The sequence below is a fragment of the Gouania willdenowi genome, unplaced genomic scaffold (assembly GCF_900634775.1).
Source record: "Gouania willdenowi unplaced genomic scaffold, fGouWil2.1 scaffold_64_arrow_ctg1, whole genome shotgun sequence".
NCBI classification, from domain to species: domain Eukaryota; kingdom Metazoa; phylum Chordata; class Actinopteri; order Blenniiformes; family Gobiesocidae; genus Gouania; species Gouania willdenowi.
In genome coordinates this window covers 1-20,857 of record NW_021145229.1, presented here as the reverse complement: position 1 = coordinate 20,857, position 20,857 = coordinate 1, and the positions used below count along the sequence as shown (strand labels likewise).

Genomic DNA, 20,857 nt, shown 5'->3' with positions numbered 1-20,857 from the left:
GAGAGGTGGCGCCCCTCACTGGCCAGTTTAGTGCACTACACACTTGTGACACAACATTGTGATTTCTCACTTCTCCCCTGCCGATAGAATAGTGCCATTACACACAGACACTATTTTTATTTTTATTTTTATTTTTATTTTAAATTTTATTTTGATTTCATGTTTGATGGGCAACACACACTCAAACACACACTATGATGAATACAGTATTTCATTTTATTTTATTTTAATATTACTGTTACCATCATTATCATTTTTTATTATTTAAATTGTTAGTTTCTGTTGGCTTTGTGGTTGCCCCCTGAAGAAACGACATCTTCAATGAAAGAATGAAATCACCTTCAACTCTTACGCTAATGGAATGTCAACATCATTCAAAGGACCAAGCATCAGAAGGAAATGGACAATCAAAGGTGTGTGACCTTTCAGGACTCAAGGACTCAACTCCCATTCAGCAAAGCAATGCTGAAATAACTCGCTCAGTCCCAAGTCAACTCTTCATCGTCTACGAATGGGCCGCATGCCAATGCCCCATCATCAAAGACTGAGAACCTGTGGGCGTCGGAGTGGACACTCCCCCCACCAATGAGTTGCGAGTTAAACGCCACGACTACTGCCTGAATGATGGGCAGCAACTGCAGACTGGTCACACGTCTGCTGGAAATCTTCACCAAAAAGACACTGTTTCAAAAGCCACAAGGATACCAAGCCACAAGAAGTCCACCACAGCCTTTGGTGGTAGTGCGCACGCGCACGCACAGGCACGCGCACGCACAGAGCTAAATCACTTTAGCCTTGAACTTTGGCATGGAGGGGGACAACTAGCAAATAGCCAACAAGCTTCTCCTTCGCACAATACTAACCCCTCTATCTTCTGACTGTGCACTAGATTATTTTGTTTTCATTTATTCTCTCACACGCAGACAGACCAGACATACAGTCACACACCCACATTCACAACTATGAGAAACACAGGACCACCAGAACTTCACACAGAACCCTTCTGTTTGCTACATGAGATCAAGTGTGCCCATCATTTATCTTTGCTTTTATTCATTATGTTGCTCATTTATTTACACTGCTTTGGCCTTTATGAGAAAACAACAAACAAAGGGGAAGAAAATAGTGTTACTGATAAGGCTTTTCTTTCATTTATTTTCTTGATTGAGGGGAGGGCCCCCACAATGCAAGATATGGTTACATCCGCTGAAGACAGAGCCCTCTGTTGCCTCAGCTTTTGGAGCTGAAGTTTTAATTTTTATTGGCCATGATTTTTTTTGAGCTCACACGTTTTTCTCCTTTGTTATTTCTGAACGATTCTTCTTTTTCTCTTTTGTTTTTACTCAATTTCAGGAAAATTGAGACAGAGATTGAGGACTGCAGCCTCAACAAGTTTAAATTTTGACATTTTTTGACCGATACCTTCGTAAACAATCTGTACCTTACCCTTTTTGAAGCTGCTTGCGACAGACAGCCTAGTTCAACATTCATTGTTTTCATTTTGCGCGCTCCCCCCTTAACCGCGTCGGACTGTCTGGCCGGCCCAAAGCCACTCGACAGCAGGGGGGGGGTACCAAATTTTTCCTGAGAAAAAATGTCCCATTAGTTGCTATGAGTACATAGGCAATTACTTTTCAAACAAGAAGTCCTGGTTTAATGTGCAGAAAAAGGATAGACCTTGCTAGGGAAAGCACTCTTAGGGGGATAGTGGTCCACCTGATTTGATACATGCTTGGTAACCGAAGACCGTTCTGAACAAATTTCTACGTTCCCTTAGAGTGAGGGTTATTAGAGGTTGCGTGCTCCGTTCAATCTTAAGAAGTGCCCAAAAGAAAGTCCTGACAGTCTGCGTTGGTTTATAATTCTCCTGCTAATTCGGAGGGTTTTTTTAATCTCCGGAGTAACGAGTGGTCGAGTTTGAAATTCTCCCTAGCTTTATATTTTAAATAAAGACACAGGTCGAGAGGTTACCCTTCCCCCATACTCCTCCCAACTTTATATTTTTCTTAAAGTCAGAAGTTGGAAGGTTCCCTGGAAATTCTCCCTACTTTATATTTTCATAAGGCAAGGTTGAGAGGGTCTCCGGCTAATTCAGATATTTGTTTTAAGTTTCTGGAATTTGCAGCTGTTGAGAGTTTCCCGCGGTTTGGTACCGCGGTTGAGTTTGTTGTTAGGCATGGCCATGCGATTCCTGCCTGATCAGCAGATGAGCAGACTGTCAGTACTGCAAGGGACAATACTCTAAGTGTAGACTCCGCCAAGGCGGAAGTAAAAAGGAGCGTACCTCTTAGTAATCAGACGATACCAGTAAAAAGCAATTAATTAACACTAAAAGGTTTCCAAGCATGGGGGGGCAATAAGAGCTCATTGACCCCGAGAGACGAGGTGGACTGGCTATCGCCATTGGTGGGTTAGATGAGACCTATATTCCACTTAGACACTGCAGCAAAACCTTGTGAATGCATGGACGTGAAAATTGAGGCATGAACGTGTGCGGTGCATGAATGACTGAATGATGACACGTTACGTATGCCTGAGAGAACCGCGTTGTGAGTGCGAATGTGCCGTGGACGTGTCATTGAGTGATTGACCGATGAATGGCTGTTTGACTACACATGTTCCTCTGTTTCACCTTCCTTTCCTCCTGGGTTTTGATGCACTAGATCTTCTCCCTGTTTTTGCCAATTATGTAGTGGGGTGTTCAGAAAACACTGCTGCTTGTTAAAAATTATGGTTTTAGGCCTTGGGCCTTCTAAAAAGTTTACCAGGTTTTAAAGGGTTTTTTTTCTGGGTGTTTAAAAACACCAAACGACGTTTTTTATATATGATACCACTTTCAGTGGAATGACTGGATTTGACCTTGACTGACCTTACATGTTCAGTGTCCATGTTTTTTGTTGTTATATGTGTATACTCGTTGTGGTGTGCACTTGTCTATGTCTTCGTCTTAGTTGTTGTTATTATGTAGCTTTTTCCAAAATACAGGTCGCTGTAAGGAGACGAATCAGATCCAACTAAAGAAAAGAGATATTTTAAATTATCCAGTTAAGTCTTAATGGTTTCCTCTCTTTCTGTTTCTGAGTGTTTCCTAACAGAATGCCACCGCCTTCTCGACTCCGATCCTTCCTCCAGCCGCCATGCCTGGTCACTGCTTGTTATGATGAAGGATGAGAATTAAAGGGAAGTATTGTCCATAACTGTAACTGGGAAGCAAAGGGGAAATAGATTGAAATAGACAAGTGACAATATGACATATTGTGGATGTTCTAACATAATATCTATTCCAGAGACTACAGCGACTTCCAATCCAACTGCAAAAGTGGGGACAGATCTTCAAATTTCCAAAAGGAGCGTACAGTTGACCCTGGCTTTGACCTTTATGGCTGAGGAGAAGGAGGTCGAGGAGGTTGGAGGGCACAAAGGCAGGCGGACACAAGAGAGAGGAAAACGGAGACACATCCAAAATGATCAGATAAGTGATTTTCCAATGATATTTATCATATGGTTTTAAGAATCCAAATGTATTCTTATGTAAAAAAAGGGAAGGGAAGGGCCAACGTCCCTCTGATTTTTGATTTATATTTTATCATAGGAAAATAATATACCCCAAAACCCTCCAACCATTTTCTTCTTGTTCCAACAGCACTTAGCGTGCAAGACCATAAAACACCTTCACTGGGTTTAGACACGTTTAAGGGAAAAATTAAGTGTTCTCAACATTGGGTTGGTGGCCCAATTTGGGTCGCCTGAGATTTAAAAAGGGTCCTCCTGAAATTCTTGATAATTGATTGAAATAAGAGATAGTTTAAAGTTAAGTAACTTCCAAGCATTTAAGGAAGCTCTCCAAACCGTGCTGGGGCTCGTCACCCCTACGAATGGGATAAACACAGAGAGCAAAAGACAATATGATTGTTCGACTCAACTTAACTTTAATTCTGTCTAACCTTAAAGGGCCAATAATCTCGCTAAACTCTGGTTCAGACACAGAATAGGAGACACTTTTGCCACCAATTGACCTTCAAAATTAAGTAAATTACATCTCAAATAATAATTATGAGGGAAAATAATGAAATAAATGAACTGACAAATTCAGCTCTATAAAAGAATTAGGCTATGTAATTAGGTGTGGAGTGTTAACATTATTCAGAATAAATAAAGGATAGAATAAGATTTCTCCTTCACAAATAAGAGATAGCAAAGAAAATAAACAAACAATTTAAATAAATAAATAACATTATTTATTTATTTGGTTAAACTCATTTAGCTTTCTCACATCTCCATGTCTCCCAATTGTATGTATTCATCTTGAGAAGACATGTAATCACACTCCACACTTCTCCGTCTGACTTGCATGTACTTCTCCGTCCGACTTGCATGTCCTTGTAAACAGTGGTTCTCAAATTGTTGCTTCTCACCAGGTAAGTAGACGTACCACAGATAATCACTGCAACTCCAGCTGTGCTTCTTCTTACTCCAGGAAAAGAAAATCGAATTAATACTTCCTGCTTTTCTTTCAGCCTCATATTTTCCCACTCGCGTGCGAATGGGCTACAGAGCTAGCATGGCTAAAAGCTCACTAACCCACACCTAACCATTGTGTGATTGTGCAGCAGCACCTTTTAGGATCTGAAAAGCTCTCAGATCCTGACCTCTGACCTGTCTCTGCCATACTAACTATTCATTTAGTTAGTTAACTAAACCTAACTCCCCTAAACTTTTATTTTATTTTATTTTATTTTATTTTATTTTATTTTATTTTATTTTATTTTATTTTATTTTATTTTATTTTATTTTTTATTTTATTTTTTATTTTATTTTATTTTATTTTATTTTATTTTGGGTGAGTGTTTTTCCCCCCCACCCCCTTTTTTTTCTGTCCAGGTACCAGCTAAAGCCTACCAGGTACCAGGTACCAGCTAAAGCCTCAGTAGTGGGATCGCGCATGTGTTCAGGTACCAGCCAATCCCAAGAGTTCTGTTTCGGTGTTTTTCCCCCTCTTCTGTTCAGGTACCTTCCGATCCCAAGAGAGGTTGCCAGGTGTGTGTGGAGACTACCCTTCCTCAGACAACAACCAATCATCTACAACGCCGACCGGAAACGAACGACCCACACGGCAGTGAAGGTCGCGGAGCAGGCAACATGGATCCAAGATGATTGCCGACACCAGCTGATGCTGAGACGAAGGCTGACCGAACAATGAAGGGGGAACCGACAAGGCCACTGAGACACACACACACAAGAAAACTCTCTAGAACAAGGGCCTAGCTTTGTTTATAAGCCACACCAAATGCTCATAGCTAGGTTGAGGGACAACAACCTCACACCTAGCTGCAGGAATACAGTCATAAACCCTTCTGCTACGATTGAGGAAAATACTCAAGGTTCTTCACTCATGATGCTATTGGTTACCCCAGTTACCACTGAACTCAGCCGATGAAGACGAGTGACGTCCTTGATGCAAATGATGATTTTTGCTTATCTAGATGCAATAAAGGATGATTTTTGATGATTCATGCCATTAATAATAATGATGAAGAAGTTTATTTCCACATTTTTCTTGATATATCTGTGCCTCACAAAAGAAGAATATATCCAATGTATGACAATAACGATGCTAATGGTTAACCCTGACAGACAGCAAAGGTGGAATATAATAATTTTGTTTCTTGATTTGGTCGTTGAGGCGACCAAAAGTGGGGAATGTCATGGCAAATTTTATATTCATCATCATATCCTCAAATGTATGTTCATGTGTACAATTTGTCATGTTTTAATACATGACGACTCCATTAATCTTTACACTTTTGAACAGCTGAATCATGATTAAACAGTACAGATCGTATTATTCTCAGTGCAGCACAGTCTCTGCCAAGGCTCACATGCAGACACACACTGACGTACACACTTATCAAGACAGATAAAGACTGGAGCCAAACCTTCTCATAACATCTTCATCATCCTCCAACATTGCCACTATGGGCATCTGACTCCCTCCCTTTTGTCTCTCACTGTTGGGACCTATTCTTATCTGTATAAAAAGCTTAAGCTTTGAAACTGTTGGAGCGGGGCGCGGCACTTCCTTCGGGCGTCCACTTGGACGGACGCTAATTTTGTTTCACTTTGTTCCATCTTGTACCTTTTTACTTAGCCTTAGAATAAACCTTTTTTATAAAACCATCAATGCTTCTCCTGGATTCCATTATTCAACCAGAGCAATGAATCATGTCTCAAATGAGGTCAACCGTAAATTCTGCCGTAACAGAGGAAACCATTAAGACTTAACTGGATAATTTAAAATATCTCTTTTCTTTAGTTGGATCTGATTCGTCTCCTTACAGCGACCTGTATTTTGGAAAAAGCTACATAATAACAACAACTAAGACGAAGACGTAGACAAGTGCACACCACAACGAGTATACACATATAACAACAAAAAACATGGACACTGAACATGTAAGGTCAGTCAAGGTCAAAGCCAGTCATTCCACTGAAAGTGGTATCATATATAAAAAAACGTCGTTTGGTGTTTTTAAACACCCAGAAAAAACCCTTTAAAACCTGGTAAACTTTTTAGAAGGCCCAAGGCCTAAAACCATAGTTCTTTTAACAATCAGCAGTGTTTTCTGAACACCCCACTACATAATTGGCAAAAACAGGGAGAAGATCAAGTGCATCAAAACCCAGGAGGAAAAGAAGGTGAAACAGAGGAACATGTGTAGTCAAACAGCCATTCATCGGTCAATCACTCAATGACACGTCCACGGCACATTCGCACTCACAACGCGGTTCTCTCAGGCATACGTAACGTGTCATCATTCAGTCACTCATGCACCGCACACGTTCATGCCTCAATTTTCACGTCCATGCATTCACAAGGTTTTGCTGCATAGTGTCTAAGTGGAATATAGGTCTCATCTAACCCACCAATGGCGATAGCCAGTCCACCTCGTCTCTCGGGGTCAATGAGCTCTTATTGCCCCCCCATGCTTGGCAACCTTTTAGTGTTAATTAATTGCTTTTTACTGGTATCATCTGATTACTAAGAGGTACGCTCCTTTTTACTTCCGCCTTTGCGGAGTCTTAGATTATCGCCCGTGGTACTGACAGTCTGCTCATCTGCTGATCAGGCAGGAATAGCACAGCCGTGTCTAACTCAACAAACTCAACCGCGGTACCAAACCGCGGGAAATTCACCCGCCGTCCGTCTCCAGAAATGTAAAAAAGAATCTCTGAATCAGCAGGGCTCAACCACCGCTCTCGAAAATAAGAGTTTGGGAGAATAATTCACAACAGTACCAAACTGAAGGAAAACACAACCTCCGGTACCAAACCTGAAGGAAACTCACCCGCCGTCCGTCTCCAAAGAAAAAAGGATCTCTGAATCAGCAGGGCTCAACCACCGCTCTCGAAAATAAGAGTTTGGGAGAATAATTCACAACAGTACCAAACTGAAGGAAAACACAACCTCAGTACCAAACTGAAGGAAAACACATAAACTCAACCTCGGTACCAAACCGAGGGAAGATTTCGCACAACTGTCAGGACTTTTATTGGGCACCTCTAAGATAGAACGGAGCACGCAACCTCTAATAACCCTCACTCTAAGGGAACGTAGAAATTTGTTCAGAACGGTATTCGGTTACCAAGCATGTATCAAATCAGGTGGACTGCTATCCCCCGAAGAGTGCTTTCCCTAGCAAGGTTTATCCTTTTTCTGCACATTAAACCAGGACTTCTTGTTTGAAAAGTAATTGCCTATGTACTCATAGCAACTAATGGGACATTTTTTCTCAGGAAAAATTTGGTACCCCCCCCCCATGCTGTCGAGTGGCTTTGGGCCGGCCAGACAGTCCGACGCGGTAAGGGGGAAACGCGCAAAATGAAAACAATGAATGTTGAACTAGGCTGTCTGTCGCAAGCAGCTTCAAAAAGGGTAAGGTACAGATTGTTTACGAGGGTATCGGTCAAAAAAAATGTCAAAATTTAAACTTGTTGAGGCTGCAGTCCTCAATCTCTGTCTCAATTTTCCTGAAATTGAGTAAAAACAAAAGAGAAAAAGAAGAATCGTTCAGAAATAACAAAGGAGAAAAACGTGTGAGCTCAAAAAAAATCATGGCCAATAAAAATTAAAACTTCAGCTCCAAAAGCTGAGGCAACAGAGGGCTCTGTCTTCAGCGGATGTAACCATATCTTGCATTGTGGGGGCCCTCCCCTCAATCAAGAAAATAAATGAAAGAAAAGCCTTATCAGTAACACTATTTTCTTCCCCTTTGTTTGTTGTTTTCTCATAAAGGCCAAAGCAGTGTAAATAAATGAGCAACATAATGAATAAAAGCAAAGATAAAGGATGGGCACACTTGATCTCATGTAGCAAACAGAAGGGTTCTGTGTGAAGTTCTTGTGGTCCTGTGTTTCTCATAGTTGTGAATGTGGGTGTGTGACTGTATGTCTGGTCTGTCTGCGTGTGAGAGAATAAATGAAAACAAAATAATCTAGTGCACAGTCAGAAGATAGAGGGGTTAGTATTGTGCGACGGAGAAGCTTGTTGGCTATTTGCTAGTTGTCCCCCTCCATGCCAAAGTTCAAGGCTAAAGTGATTTAGCTCTGTGCGTGCGCGTGCCTGTGCGTGCGCGTGCGCACTACCACCAAAGGCTGTGGTGGACTTCTTGTGGCTTGGTATCCTTGTGGCTTTTGAAACAGTGTCTTTTTGGTGAAGATTTCCAGCAGACGTGTGACCAGTCTGCAGTTGCTGCCCATCATTCAGGCAGTAGTCGTGGCGTTTAACTCGCAACTCATTGGTGGGGGGAGTGTCCACTCCGACGCCCACAGGTTCTCAGTCTTTGATGATGGGGCAGGATGTGTTAATCCAGCATTGGCATGCGGCCCATTCATAGACGATGAAGAGTTGACTTGGGACTGAGCGAGTTATTTCAGCATTGCTTTGCTGAATGGGAGTTGAGTCCTTGAGTCCTGAAAGGTCACACACCTTTGATTGTCCATTTCCTTCTGATGCTTGGTCCTTTGAATGATGTTGACATTCCATTAGCGTAAGAGTTGAAGGTGATTTCATTCTTTCATTGAAGATGTCGTTTCTTCAGGGGGCAACCACAAAGCCAACAGAAACTAACAATTTAAATAATAAAAAATGATAATGATGGTAACAGTAATATTAAAATAAAATAAAATGAAATACTGTATTCATCTGTGTGTGTGTGTGTGTGTTGCCCATCAAACATGAAATCAAAATAAAATTTAAAATAAAAATAAAAATAGTGTCTGTGTGTAATGGCACTATTCTATCGGCAGGGGAGAAGTGAGAAATCACAATGTTGTGTCACAAGTGTGTAGTGCACTAAACTGGCCAGTGAGGGGCGCCACCTCTCTCTTGGGATGGGTGTGGCGTGTGCGTGCGCCCGTGCGCGTGCCTGTGTGTGTGCTCTCTCTCTCTCCCTTTCTCTCTCTGTACATGTGTGTGTGTGTGTGTGTGTGTGTGTGTGTGTGTGTGTGTGTGTGTGTGTGTGTGTGTGTGTGTGTGTGTGTGTGTGTGTGTGTGTGTGTGTGTGTTCACACGTCAAAAAAAAAAAGAAAAAAAACACAGCAGCGACGTGTGTGTGTGTTTGGCTCTCTGTATTTCTCTCCCTTTCTAAAAAGCTGACACTCGTCAAATGAAAGCATTAAAGCCAAGCCAAAGGGAGAAATCTGATTCCACGTTTAAACAAAATAAAAACAAAGATAAAAAAAAAGTAAAACTCGCCTGAAAGCATGATCTGAGTTCACATCATACCAAGATTGTATATGCGTATGCATATATTATTTGTTTATTGGGTTGTTCATCTGTTTGATTCACAGAAACACAATTTAGGTTAGATTCGGGGTTTTAATCTTTCGGTACAGAGGTGAACTCAGATCATGGCACCGCTGGGATGTTTTGGAAACTTTGGTTGCCCGTCTATCTATGGTCAGGACCTCACAGGCTGTGGGTGTCCGAACAAAACAAAGTAAATAATGACCAGTCGTATTTTATGCCTAAACAAAATATCCGAGCCCGAAGAAAACCAGAGAGAACCTACAGCATTAAAAAGCACAGAACCTCAACCATTTGAGCCTTTCTCATAGCTATTCACTGCGTCAAAACACAGAACAGCTGAGGATCAAAATCAAAGCTCAAAGCTGAAAATCAATACAATGCTTGACTGGTTCCAAAAAAAATCAACACAGAGCGAATATATATATATGTAAATGAAAATTTACATATATATATATATTTATAAAGGCAGCTTTACCTTAGTCCGAATTGGTGTTTGAGGTTCAACCGATGGTTCGTGCTCCAGTCTCTGTCCGAGGGGTGGACAGAAGATGGTCCTGTTCGTGATCGCCAATTGTTACGGCAGAATTTACGGTTGACCTCATTTGAGACATGATTCATTGCTCTGGTTGAATAATGGAATCCAGGAGAAGCATTGATGGTTTTATAAAAAAGGTTTATTCTAAGGCTAAGTAAAAAGGTACAAGATGGAACAAAGTGAAACAAAATTAGCGTCCGTCCAAGTGGACGCCCGAAGGAAGTGCCGCGCCCCGCCCCAACAGTTTCAAAGCTTAAGCTTTTTATACAGATAAGAATAGGTCCCAACAGTGAGAGACAAAAGGGAGGGAGTCAGATGCCCATAGTGGCAATGTTGGAGGATGATGAAGATGTTATGAGAAGGTTTGGCTCCAGTCTTTATCTGTCTTGATAAGTGTGTACGTCAGTGTGTGTCTGCATGTGAGCCTTGGCAGAGACTGTGCTGCACTGAGAATAATACGATCTGTACTGTTTAATCATGATTCAGCTGTTCAAAAGTGTAAAGATTAATGGAGTCGTCATGTATTAAAACATGACAAATTGTACACATGAACATACATTTGAGGATATGATGATGAATATAAAATTTGCCATGACACAGGTGTTGTGAGATCACCTTAGTGGGCTTAGTGGTGGAGACCCCCCCCCCCACCCCCTCTGTTGAAGGCCTTGCTGTGTGTGCATCTTCACAGGTGACGTAGACCTCCCACATAGGTTCCTCCTGACTCAGTGAGCCCTTCCCTGCCTTCTTTTCTTTTTTTACAGAGTGGACCACGTGACTGTCGGTGAAACTTCTATTGTGTGTTTAAATCAAATTGTCCAACTATTTAAAGAAACCATTGTTCTGCTGGTGGTGTTCTGAACCTGTGTTAGCATCTATAAGGGTTGTTTAACCAGGATCCTGGGAGTTCATACCCCAGGTGGTGTTGTCTTTCCCTTAGTGTTGTCCTACTATTGGAGTTATCCATTTTGACATATATACATATATATATTGACAACAGTAATTAATGCAGGGATTGCATTACCTTTTTAGCAGCTGCCTTTATCAGTAGAATAAATGTATTTATTTAATTATTATTGTTTATATTACTGAGCCTATATGTGGATGAGCTTTAGTATTTCTTTCTTTAAATGTTTTTTGTTTTTCATGTTCATCAGTTGATGCTCAGGTTATTTGTGTCTAAAAGATGGAGGATGTCTCTGTGTTCAGTCACACAGTAAAAGATGGAGGAACAACAGAACAAAGGAGGAGCAAACACCATCGGTTCAACACATACGGAGACTACGTCACTTCCTACACTAATAAATACAGAATATTACGTAGATACAGCTTCCATAATCATGACAGAGGCTCGGGTAGTTCGTTGAACTTTGTTGTTCAGGTTTATTGAACAAAACACAGCAGCTGGTGTCAAACTATGACGGTTCACCTTTGTTTTTCTTCAGCTAAGATGGCGCCAGCAACAACACATCCTGTTTCCACCCTTCAAAATAAAAGACTTCCGTCTCTCCAAAATAAAACAAATGTCACTTAATACATTTTTACCGTACCTTATAACGTGAAACCAGCTTTATAATTATGTTGTAATTAACAATCAATGTTAAACATATAGACCTGTAAATAAGTCACAACACAGAAAAAACTAATAAGATTCTGCTGTGATATTTAAAATGTAAATGACCGTAAGACATTTAAAAATATTCTTATAGTATATATGTAAATATTTAACTGTTTTGTAGTGTTTAATTGTTAATTGCAAAAAACAAGACAAAAGTGACGAGTGCTTTGTTGTAGAGTAACAGAGTATGATCAGCACAATCAGTGAATACATGTTACCAAGGTTACCAACCAGGCACAGCCTCTCTCTCTAAACCACAAGTGGCCCTCAGACCAGTGGTTGAAAACCCCTGATTTAGACGTTCACATGTAACATGCTTGTCAAGATGGATTCATCCATGTACCAGTAGCTACAAAATGACATGTTAATAAAATACTTATAGATACTAAAATAATATAATAACTTACATTTACTTTAATTACATTTATATATTTACACACTCAGTCAGGCTAATTTAAAATGTTTTATTCTTTATTTTTCTCAGACTCAACAGCTTCTCTGATTAGATCCAACCAGACACTTCACTTAAATCCATATCTGCAGGAAAACACAACAGATTAATGTTAAAATGGACAGTACTGGGAATTAATGTTTATAATGTAAAATAAAGTAGATTTATTTCTGCCCTAAATGTAAAGTTTTACTTAATAAGACTGATTAGGTAGTTTTTATAAAATAATAATAATAATAATATTCACATTAAATATATCCAAAAACTGATTAAAACACAACATTGACAATCTAAAACCAACAGAAAATAAAGTAAAATCTAAATAAATCAGAGATCATTCAGAACACACATTTCCATAATTGGACATGTTGGCAGCAGGTTTAGAACACACAAACCTAATATTTATGAATATTTTTAACTCATTAAAAATTGTGACAAACATGGCTTTGTTTTTAAATATCTGCAATTATGAATAATTAATAATGCAATAATTAAAATACGGTTGAAACAAAATCTTTATCTTTATCCTTAAAGTTTAAACCAAACTTAATTTAACCAAACTCACGTGATGGAAACTAAAAATCTTCAATTATGTTGTAATTTGTTGGATTTATGGCTGTTGAGCAGAAATATTAAAAATCACTGTGAGCTAATGAGTGACTTGTGGTTTGTGACCTCTGACCTCTAAAGCACAGCTGAGAGTCTCTGTAACTCTTTCTCTGTCTTTTATTTGCTTCCATTCATTGAAAAGAAAGCAGTGAGTGTGTGACTGTCTTTCTGCAGGGACGCTTGTAGGATGGAGAACGTGCAGAATAACATTAGAAACAGGAAGTTCACCTTCAGCGCCGTCAACTCCTCATCTTCCCCAAACTCTACAGACCCCTGGACGGCAGCTACAGACAGACGCTGGTGCTCTACGCTGCCGTCTGTTGCTCTGTGATGCTCTGTGTGAACACTTTAAGTTCCAGTTGTCTGTCGTCAACAGCTGGAACAATAAGAGTTAAACGTCCTTTTATTTATGTCACAATAAAGCTGGATTTCTGGTTTTTAACTCGAAAGCATTTGCCTGGACAAAACAAACAACAAAAATGGATAAAATAATCTTGTGCTTTTATTTTGACGAGGATAAATCGAGCAGCAGAGGATGATTTAACACATCGAACACAAACATGAAGGTAATTATGTTTCAAATTTAGTCAAATAAAGTAAATCAGGACAAACAAACATCAGTTTTCTGAATGAATTTATTTTTTAAATCTGGTTTTCGAATTTTTTTAATTTTTTCTTAAATCCGGTTTCCGAATTATTATTTTATTGAAATATGTTTTCGAATTCAATTTGTTTTTTTTAAATCCATTTTCCGCATTAATATTTTTTTCAAATCTGGGTTCTGGATGTTCTAAGATCCCAGGCCGAGAGGCAGCCACCGCCCCCCACACACACATCCGAGGAAGCCCCAAGCAGGGTTTTAAAAAGTGAAAACCTAATTCAACATCTCTAACTTTTAAGACAAAAAAAACTCACTTCCAGTACGTTCTTAAGCGTGCTAGAGCCATAGCAACAGCATAAAGCATGATTAATGTTGCAAAAACAAACAAACTATGGATCCTATACATAAACTGAATAGATACTATATAAGTTAAGGATACATTTCTCATTAGAAATGTCGTCAAAACAAAGCTAAAGCCACAATCTCTCTTAATATTGCTGTTCACAAAGGGTTGACAGGTGGTCATGTGACCTGACGTGACGTGTAGGAACACATTCAAATGTGAAGGAATGTAAATACAAATATTGATTACAATGAAAAAACAACATCCAATCACCACATGCATGGATATTTATCTGCTTTGGGTTTGACGTTTTTTTGCCTCTATGTAGGTTGTCATAGCAACCACAGAATCTACCGGAAAAATTACAGATAGTTTACATAAACCGAATGGATATAATGAAAGTTAAAGGTACATTTCTCACTAGAAATGTCATTAAAACTATTCTAAAGCTACAGTCTATCTTGAAATAAAGCAATTTGCCACTAAAATATAGAGATTTCTGCCGTTGTTTTTGATGAGTCAGCAGTGACGTGACCTGACTTCAGCCCGTTGATATTTGTGCAGTTAATGCACGACAATACATCGTGCTGTTATTGCACAAAGACAACACTTTATTCATGCTCTAATAGCATGAAATAATAGATATACTGTTGTGGTGCTAATGCATGAACATCTGTGAGACTGGGATGATTTAAAGCTGCAGGTTGTTCTGGCTGCACCAGGACACCCGTCGGTCTGTCTCACACCTGTAGGTGGACTCGTCTCCATCAGAGATGAGTCCATGATGGTCGTGTCGTCCACAAACTTCAGGAGTTTGACCACCTGGTGAGAGGAGGAGCAGATGTTGGTGAACAGGGAGAAGATCAGAGGAGAAAGACCACAGCCCTGAGGAGATCCAGTGCTGATGGTCCAGGAAGCAGAGATGGTTTTTCCCAGCTTCACGTGCTGCTTCCTGTCAGACAGGAAGTCTGTGATCCACCTGCAGGTGGAGTAGTTATGATCATAAACAGATTATTTATTATTAATGTAGGTTTTGTTTCAGATTTATTTGAATAAAAAGTTATTTCCTCCATGTTGAGCTACTTTTTTCCTCCACCTGGTTTTACTGGATCCCAAGCTGATGATATTTGAACTAAAAACATCTGGACCAAACATGTAAATTTCAACTCACAGCATATGAAAAGTAATCCTTGGTTACACATATTTAAATATACATTTCCATACAATACATCTGAACCAAATATTTACAGTATCTGAATCAAAGGGAAAATCAGATCCTTTGTGATCAGGTGCAAATGAGGAAAATCATCAAAGAAAGAAGGATATATTTTGTGTTGTTATGGTGACTGGCTTATTTCAGTTATATTTTATCAGAGAACAAAAGGTTTGAAATGTTTCCCTATCCTGACTCTCACAATGTGACGTCCAACTGCAGTGAAGGACCAGAGGAAAGTGGACATTGTGGGGACATGATAGCAGACATTACAGTCTGGACGACCTTCAGCGCTCTCTTCTCTGTGGTTGGATGTCCTGCTTGTGCTGCTGTTCTCTGGGAGTTGTTCAAAAAACACAAAAGAGGAAACTATGTCACCCCCAATGATGTCTTCATGCTCAACATCACCATCATGGACCTGCTCTTCTTGTTGTTCATCCCTCTTGGGTTGTTTAACTTCCTTTTCTGGCTTTTCCAGCCTGTCCAGATGTGGAGTGACTTTCTGTATGATTTAAACCTGACTGGACGACCTCTCCTCACGGCCTGCATGTGTTTTGACTCCTACCTGGCAGTGGTCCACCCAGTCTTTTATCACACCCACAGGAGTCCAACTGTTGGCATCCTCGTGGCTGCTGCATTGTGGGCCATCACTTTAGCTAAAGGAACCATTTCCACAGTCATAGATGAGCTGAGCCACAGTCCCTGGACCATGTTTATGTATGTCATAGCTCTCCCTGTCATCATCATCTGTAACTCCTCAGTACTGTGGACGCTGAGGAAGTCTCACAGTGGAAGGACGGGTCTCCACCCAATGAAGAAGAAGGCTCTGCAGATCATCACCAACAACATGATAGTGACCGTCGTTGTTTACCTTCCTCCTGTGATGGTTTACATCTTTGGCAACATGAGAGGTTTCTGCTAAGGTAGGGGTTCTCATCTGGTCTCACCCTGGGACCCACATTTTACCATGGTCGTTCAATTGTGACCCAATTTTTTTTTTTTAGAATTCAACCACAAATTCATTTTTTCTCAATTAGCTGTTAAAAATAATCTTTTTTAAAACATAAATCTCTATATTTTCCTGTGTAACATGCATTTCACAGCATGAAATGCAAAAGAAAATTTCTTTCAAAATAAAAGACAAGTCCAACATGAGAAATATTAAGCATTCATTTATTTTTGACCAGCTGTCCATGACCCACCCAGTATAGGTCTGCAACCCACTTTTGGGACCCGACCCACCAGTTGAGAATCATTGTGCTAATGAATCTAACAGGAGATCAGACCTGTTCATAGAATATATGCGTTCTATTAGGGATGGGCTATATTATCAAATGTTATATTGGTTTTTCCACAGATATTGAAAAATTACTGTATGTGCTGTTGTTTGACAACATAATAAAAATGAAAATGAAAAATATATAAATAATATAAATTTTTCAAAATATGAAATAAATAAATAAACAAATAATTGAATAATTAATAAGAAAAAAAATTCAAAAACAAACATGACTTTTTCCATTACTGAAGAAATTGGAAAATTAGTGTTGGACAATATCGGATATCAGCAAAAAGCTAATATTGAACTTTCTATAGAGTAGCACATTTTATAATAAATACAATGTTATTTAACAGAACAATCCACTCCTGTCCTCATATGTGTCCTTTAGTCATAACATAACATTATTGTAAGAATGGCCTCATGGGTAGCCTTAAAAAGTAGTCCAAGGTTCCAAAAATGCAGTCAAGTGTATTTATTTACAGTGAAAAAAAGTACATCAGTATTTCTGTTTTCACAACATTTCATATGAAAATTGTGTGTTCACATTGTTATGTCTAAGGTGGGCCCATAATAGTTTAAGTCAAGTTATTGACATTTTCTTAGAAGTATTAATTTTAGATCAAAGCTCCACAAATGGCATTACACAGTGAAGGATCTGATAAAAGCACTTTGGTGTTTGGTTTGCTCACAGGTTCCAGTCAGTTTTGATTTCTGGTTATTGTTCACTGGTATTAAATGTTGTAAGAATTGTGTTACAATAAATATCATTTTAGACAAAGTTGATAGTTTTGTTTTCTTTCCACATTAATAAACACATTTGGATAATGTTCTTAAACAACTGATTATTTTCATTTTTCTTTATTGTACATTATATTAACTGTCATCAATGCCTTTAATTGTAAAACAATATATTTTCCCTTTTCCATCATAAGTTTGGTCTTAAATTTTCTTCAGGTGGTATTAAAAAGTCATAAATATATATTCTTATATTCTTCTTACCTGTAGTCACACTGTATTTATCATCATTATGCTTGTAACCTATGTGAATAGATGCTTGTAAAATAAAAATGTACACATTGGTTTTTTTTTACATTTAAACTTTTATTAAACCTCAATTTCAGATGCACTCCTGGAAAACAAACATTCATATTAATAAATCGTATTTTTGAATATTAATTCTCATTTGTTCCTCTACAAAATGCATCTTGTAACTGTAGAGGATGATGACATCATTTGTCACACATACATAGCAGAGAACAGAGAGTGACAGTGAGGAGGTCATAAACTGATAAATATTTTCACCCTCATGGACCACATGGTCAGAATGCTCTGCCAGATGTGCTCCAGTGTTTAAGTCGTGTCGTTACTACACTTCTTCAATCACTTTCTAGCATAGATGGCCACAGACAGAGCGATGCCACCAATGGCTACTGCAGTGGCACCAAGCAGCCACTTCCAGCTCAAACCCCCTTGCTCCCTCTTGCAGGTGGCCAGATCAATCTTCTCAGTGGGGGGCAGCAGCTTCAGGTCTGGAGCATCAGTAGCTTCCAGGAGCGTAATTTCAAACTCAGATTCTGACTGAACCTGGAAGAGCGCCTTCTCTCTCATTTCCATGAGTCGCACCGCCACATCCAGTACCTGATTCACTTGCCCATCTCCCAAAGTAAAAGACAACTCCTCCTCGCTGACCAGCTTCTTAAACTCCTTTTTCATCAGACGTGTTATTAGATGAATCTTCACAATCTGTCCAAGATGTGGCCTTCCTCCTCCAGCCTGCAGCACCTTTTTCATTATCTCACCATTTCCAAAGATATCTAACCACTCATCAGCAGGTGGTTGGGGTTCAGTTTCTCTCCTCATGGACTGACCCATGACAATCTTATTCCCACTCTTCACGACTGGTGCACTTTCACTGCTTTGGTAAACAACCTGAAACACAAGAAAACATATAAGTAGATTACCATTATTATCAGTTATAAGTGTAATCATGTAATTGATAATTAATTACAAAGATGGTGTAGTTATAATTGTAATTGTAATTTTAAAAATCTGTTGCTGTCGTAATCTCATTAAATTCTAGTTGAGTTTAGATAATTTACTTTGTAATTGTAATTGCCTTTAAAATTCTATAAAAAAGTCAATTATTTAATGCTAAACTGGTGAACATGTTCTCCACATATGTAGTTAAAATATTATTAAAATGTTTATATCAAGCTTTCCCACATTTTACCATTTTAAAAGTGTATTTTACAGCTGACTTAAGACCCGTTATCATATGAGATGCTAACAGAAAGCTAACACAAGAGAAAGGTTAACTTTTAATAGGTTATCTATTTCAGGTTCAGTATTTCTGAATAATTGTAAAGTAAATGATAACGTACTGTAAGTGTAATTGAATTTTTGAGGCAAAAAAAATAAAATAATTGTGATTCAATTGTAATTGGAAAAAATGCTGGTCACTGTAATCATAATTGACTTGATAGATTGTCCTCTGTGTCAAAAGATGGTAGCACCATGAGATTTACCGTTTAAGAGCAGCTTAGGGTAGGATGTTAATTCTGGGACGTATCAGTCTTTCTTTGAATCAGGGGCTGTTCCAGATGTTTCCTATTCTCTCCTATCTGCAGCTTTGGGCTTTCACACTATGTCTGTATTTTCTCTCCTGAGTAAGTATCTGCTCTATGAGCTCTGCCTTTCAATTTCTGTCTTTTGTTCTTTTTTGTGGAGTTCTACGTTTTAATTTCTTCCTTTGATGTTCTGCTTTGTGATGTCATCTTCTGAAATTCTGCTCTTTGAGGTCTTCCTTTGATGTTCTCTGATGTGGAGTTCTTCCCCGGCATATATCAACGGTTGTTCTAAACTCCTCAGTAGCCACGGTTACATGATGTTTTTTTAATTCAGAATGAGTTATTCTGCATTAAATCATTCTGCTTCATGTTTACATGGTAATAGTAATTCCAGAACTGAGGTTTACATGGAAAACCTGTTTATTTGGCTTTATTTAATTCCATTTTAGGTCTGGGGGTTGGGAAGGCTGTGATTGGACAGGGGGCGAACATGACGTATCACGTCTATTGGGAAAAACACACAACCAACATGTTATTGTCGGCTGTAACACAGAAGACCACACATGAGAAGTGTTTTCACCTTTATTTTGATTGTTGTTTTAAAGCAACAGCTCAACAGTAACACACTTTGGTCCATGAAGCAGAAGAGATAGAAACTAATCACCAGTAAATAAAGTCCAGTAAAACTCTGTAAAACAAAAACCAGGAATAAATAGTTGCTTCCTGGTAAAGATAGTAGCTCTAAAAATGGTTACAATGATAAACTTGGTGATATTACAGCCTGTGCAGCAGTATGGGGACGCATGTCCGGGTCTTAGTATCACCCGTCTGATGAAACCTGTTCTGTTTGCTGATCTCCATGTGTGTGATAAGTCCATGTGTCCGTGTTAATGTCAGCATGTTTATGCCTCCATCCTGTAGGAACCCTGGTCGATGGTCAAAAGGCGGTAAAAACACTGTCGCACGTTTGGAATTTTATTACACTTTTATGACTCAAGAACAGGCAATGGAAAAATGGACCAAGGAACATTTCTTCAAATCCCAGCCCTTCTTCCTGCAGACTCTTTGCTGACACCCATCCTCCCAAAGAACAGACATCCCACAGAGATAACAGGGATGTAACCTGACACCCTACACCAGAGACATCCTTTCCAACATGAAGATTAAAAAGGAAGAAATAAAAATAAAACCTATACACCATCTGATGCTTTAAAGGCAGAACTGTGATTTAAACGAATTTCAGACATGGGACCTCGATTTTAACCATTTGTCTACAGGAAAGAGACTCATCGTGTGCCTCCATCTGACATATTTAAGCACTAATGCAATCACATTTCAAGGGAAATGTTTATAACTTCATATTCCATGATCATTGATCAAAAGTGTATTTGTCCTCCTTTGTTATGCTTAAAGCTAGAAATAATTCAAATCAGTCATTTAAGGGATAATCAATTGAAAGTCATTTTTCAAGGGTTCGTGCAATTGGCACACACCCATGCTCCATTTTAGACCTAACATGGTAACACCCTATCTAGTTTTATGACCCTTTGTTTAAGAAGCACATGTGGGGATAGCCACACCATTTTGTCTTCTTTACAGGAAAGTTAAGCCTCCCGCTTCTTTCTGCCAGCCAATCAGGTTTCACTCATTCCCACACTGCAGATGTGTTGTGACCAATCAGATAACCTCTTGACATGTTTATAAAAGGCCTCGCTCCCCCATCACACTCTCTTGCTCCACGCTCTTGCTCCCTCTTACTTCTCTCTTACGTCTCTGTCTAGTCCTCCTCTTTGCATCTGACTTAACAGTTAGATGTTATTCAGTTTAGTG

The 20,857-nt window shown here is 39.2% G+C and overlaps 1 protein-coding gene across 1 annotated transcript; it reads right to left on the bottom strand.

Annotated features, from left to right (window-relative positions):
- Positions 1-17,620: 17,620 nt before the first annotated feature.
- On the bottom strand, positions 17,621-19,336 carry LOC114460788 (peptidyl-prolyl cis-trans isomerase FKBP8-like). The gene is made up of 2 exons (XM_028442674.1): positions 18,986-19,336; positions 17,621-18,389 (listed from the first exon to the last, which is right to left on the bottom strand). The coding sequence occupies exon 2, from the start codon at positions 18,330-18,332 to the stop codon at positions 17,841-17,843; it is 492 nt and encodes a 163-aa protein (XP_028298475.1). The 5' UTR covers positions 18,333-18,389; positions 18,986-19,336; the 3' UTR covers positions 17,621-17,840.
- Positions 19,337-20,857: the final 1,521 nt, after the last annotated feature.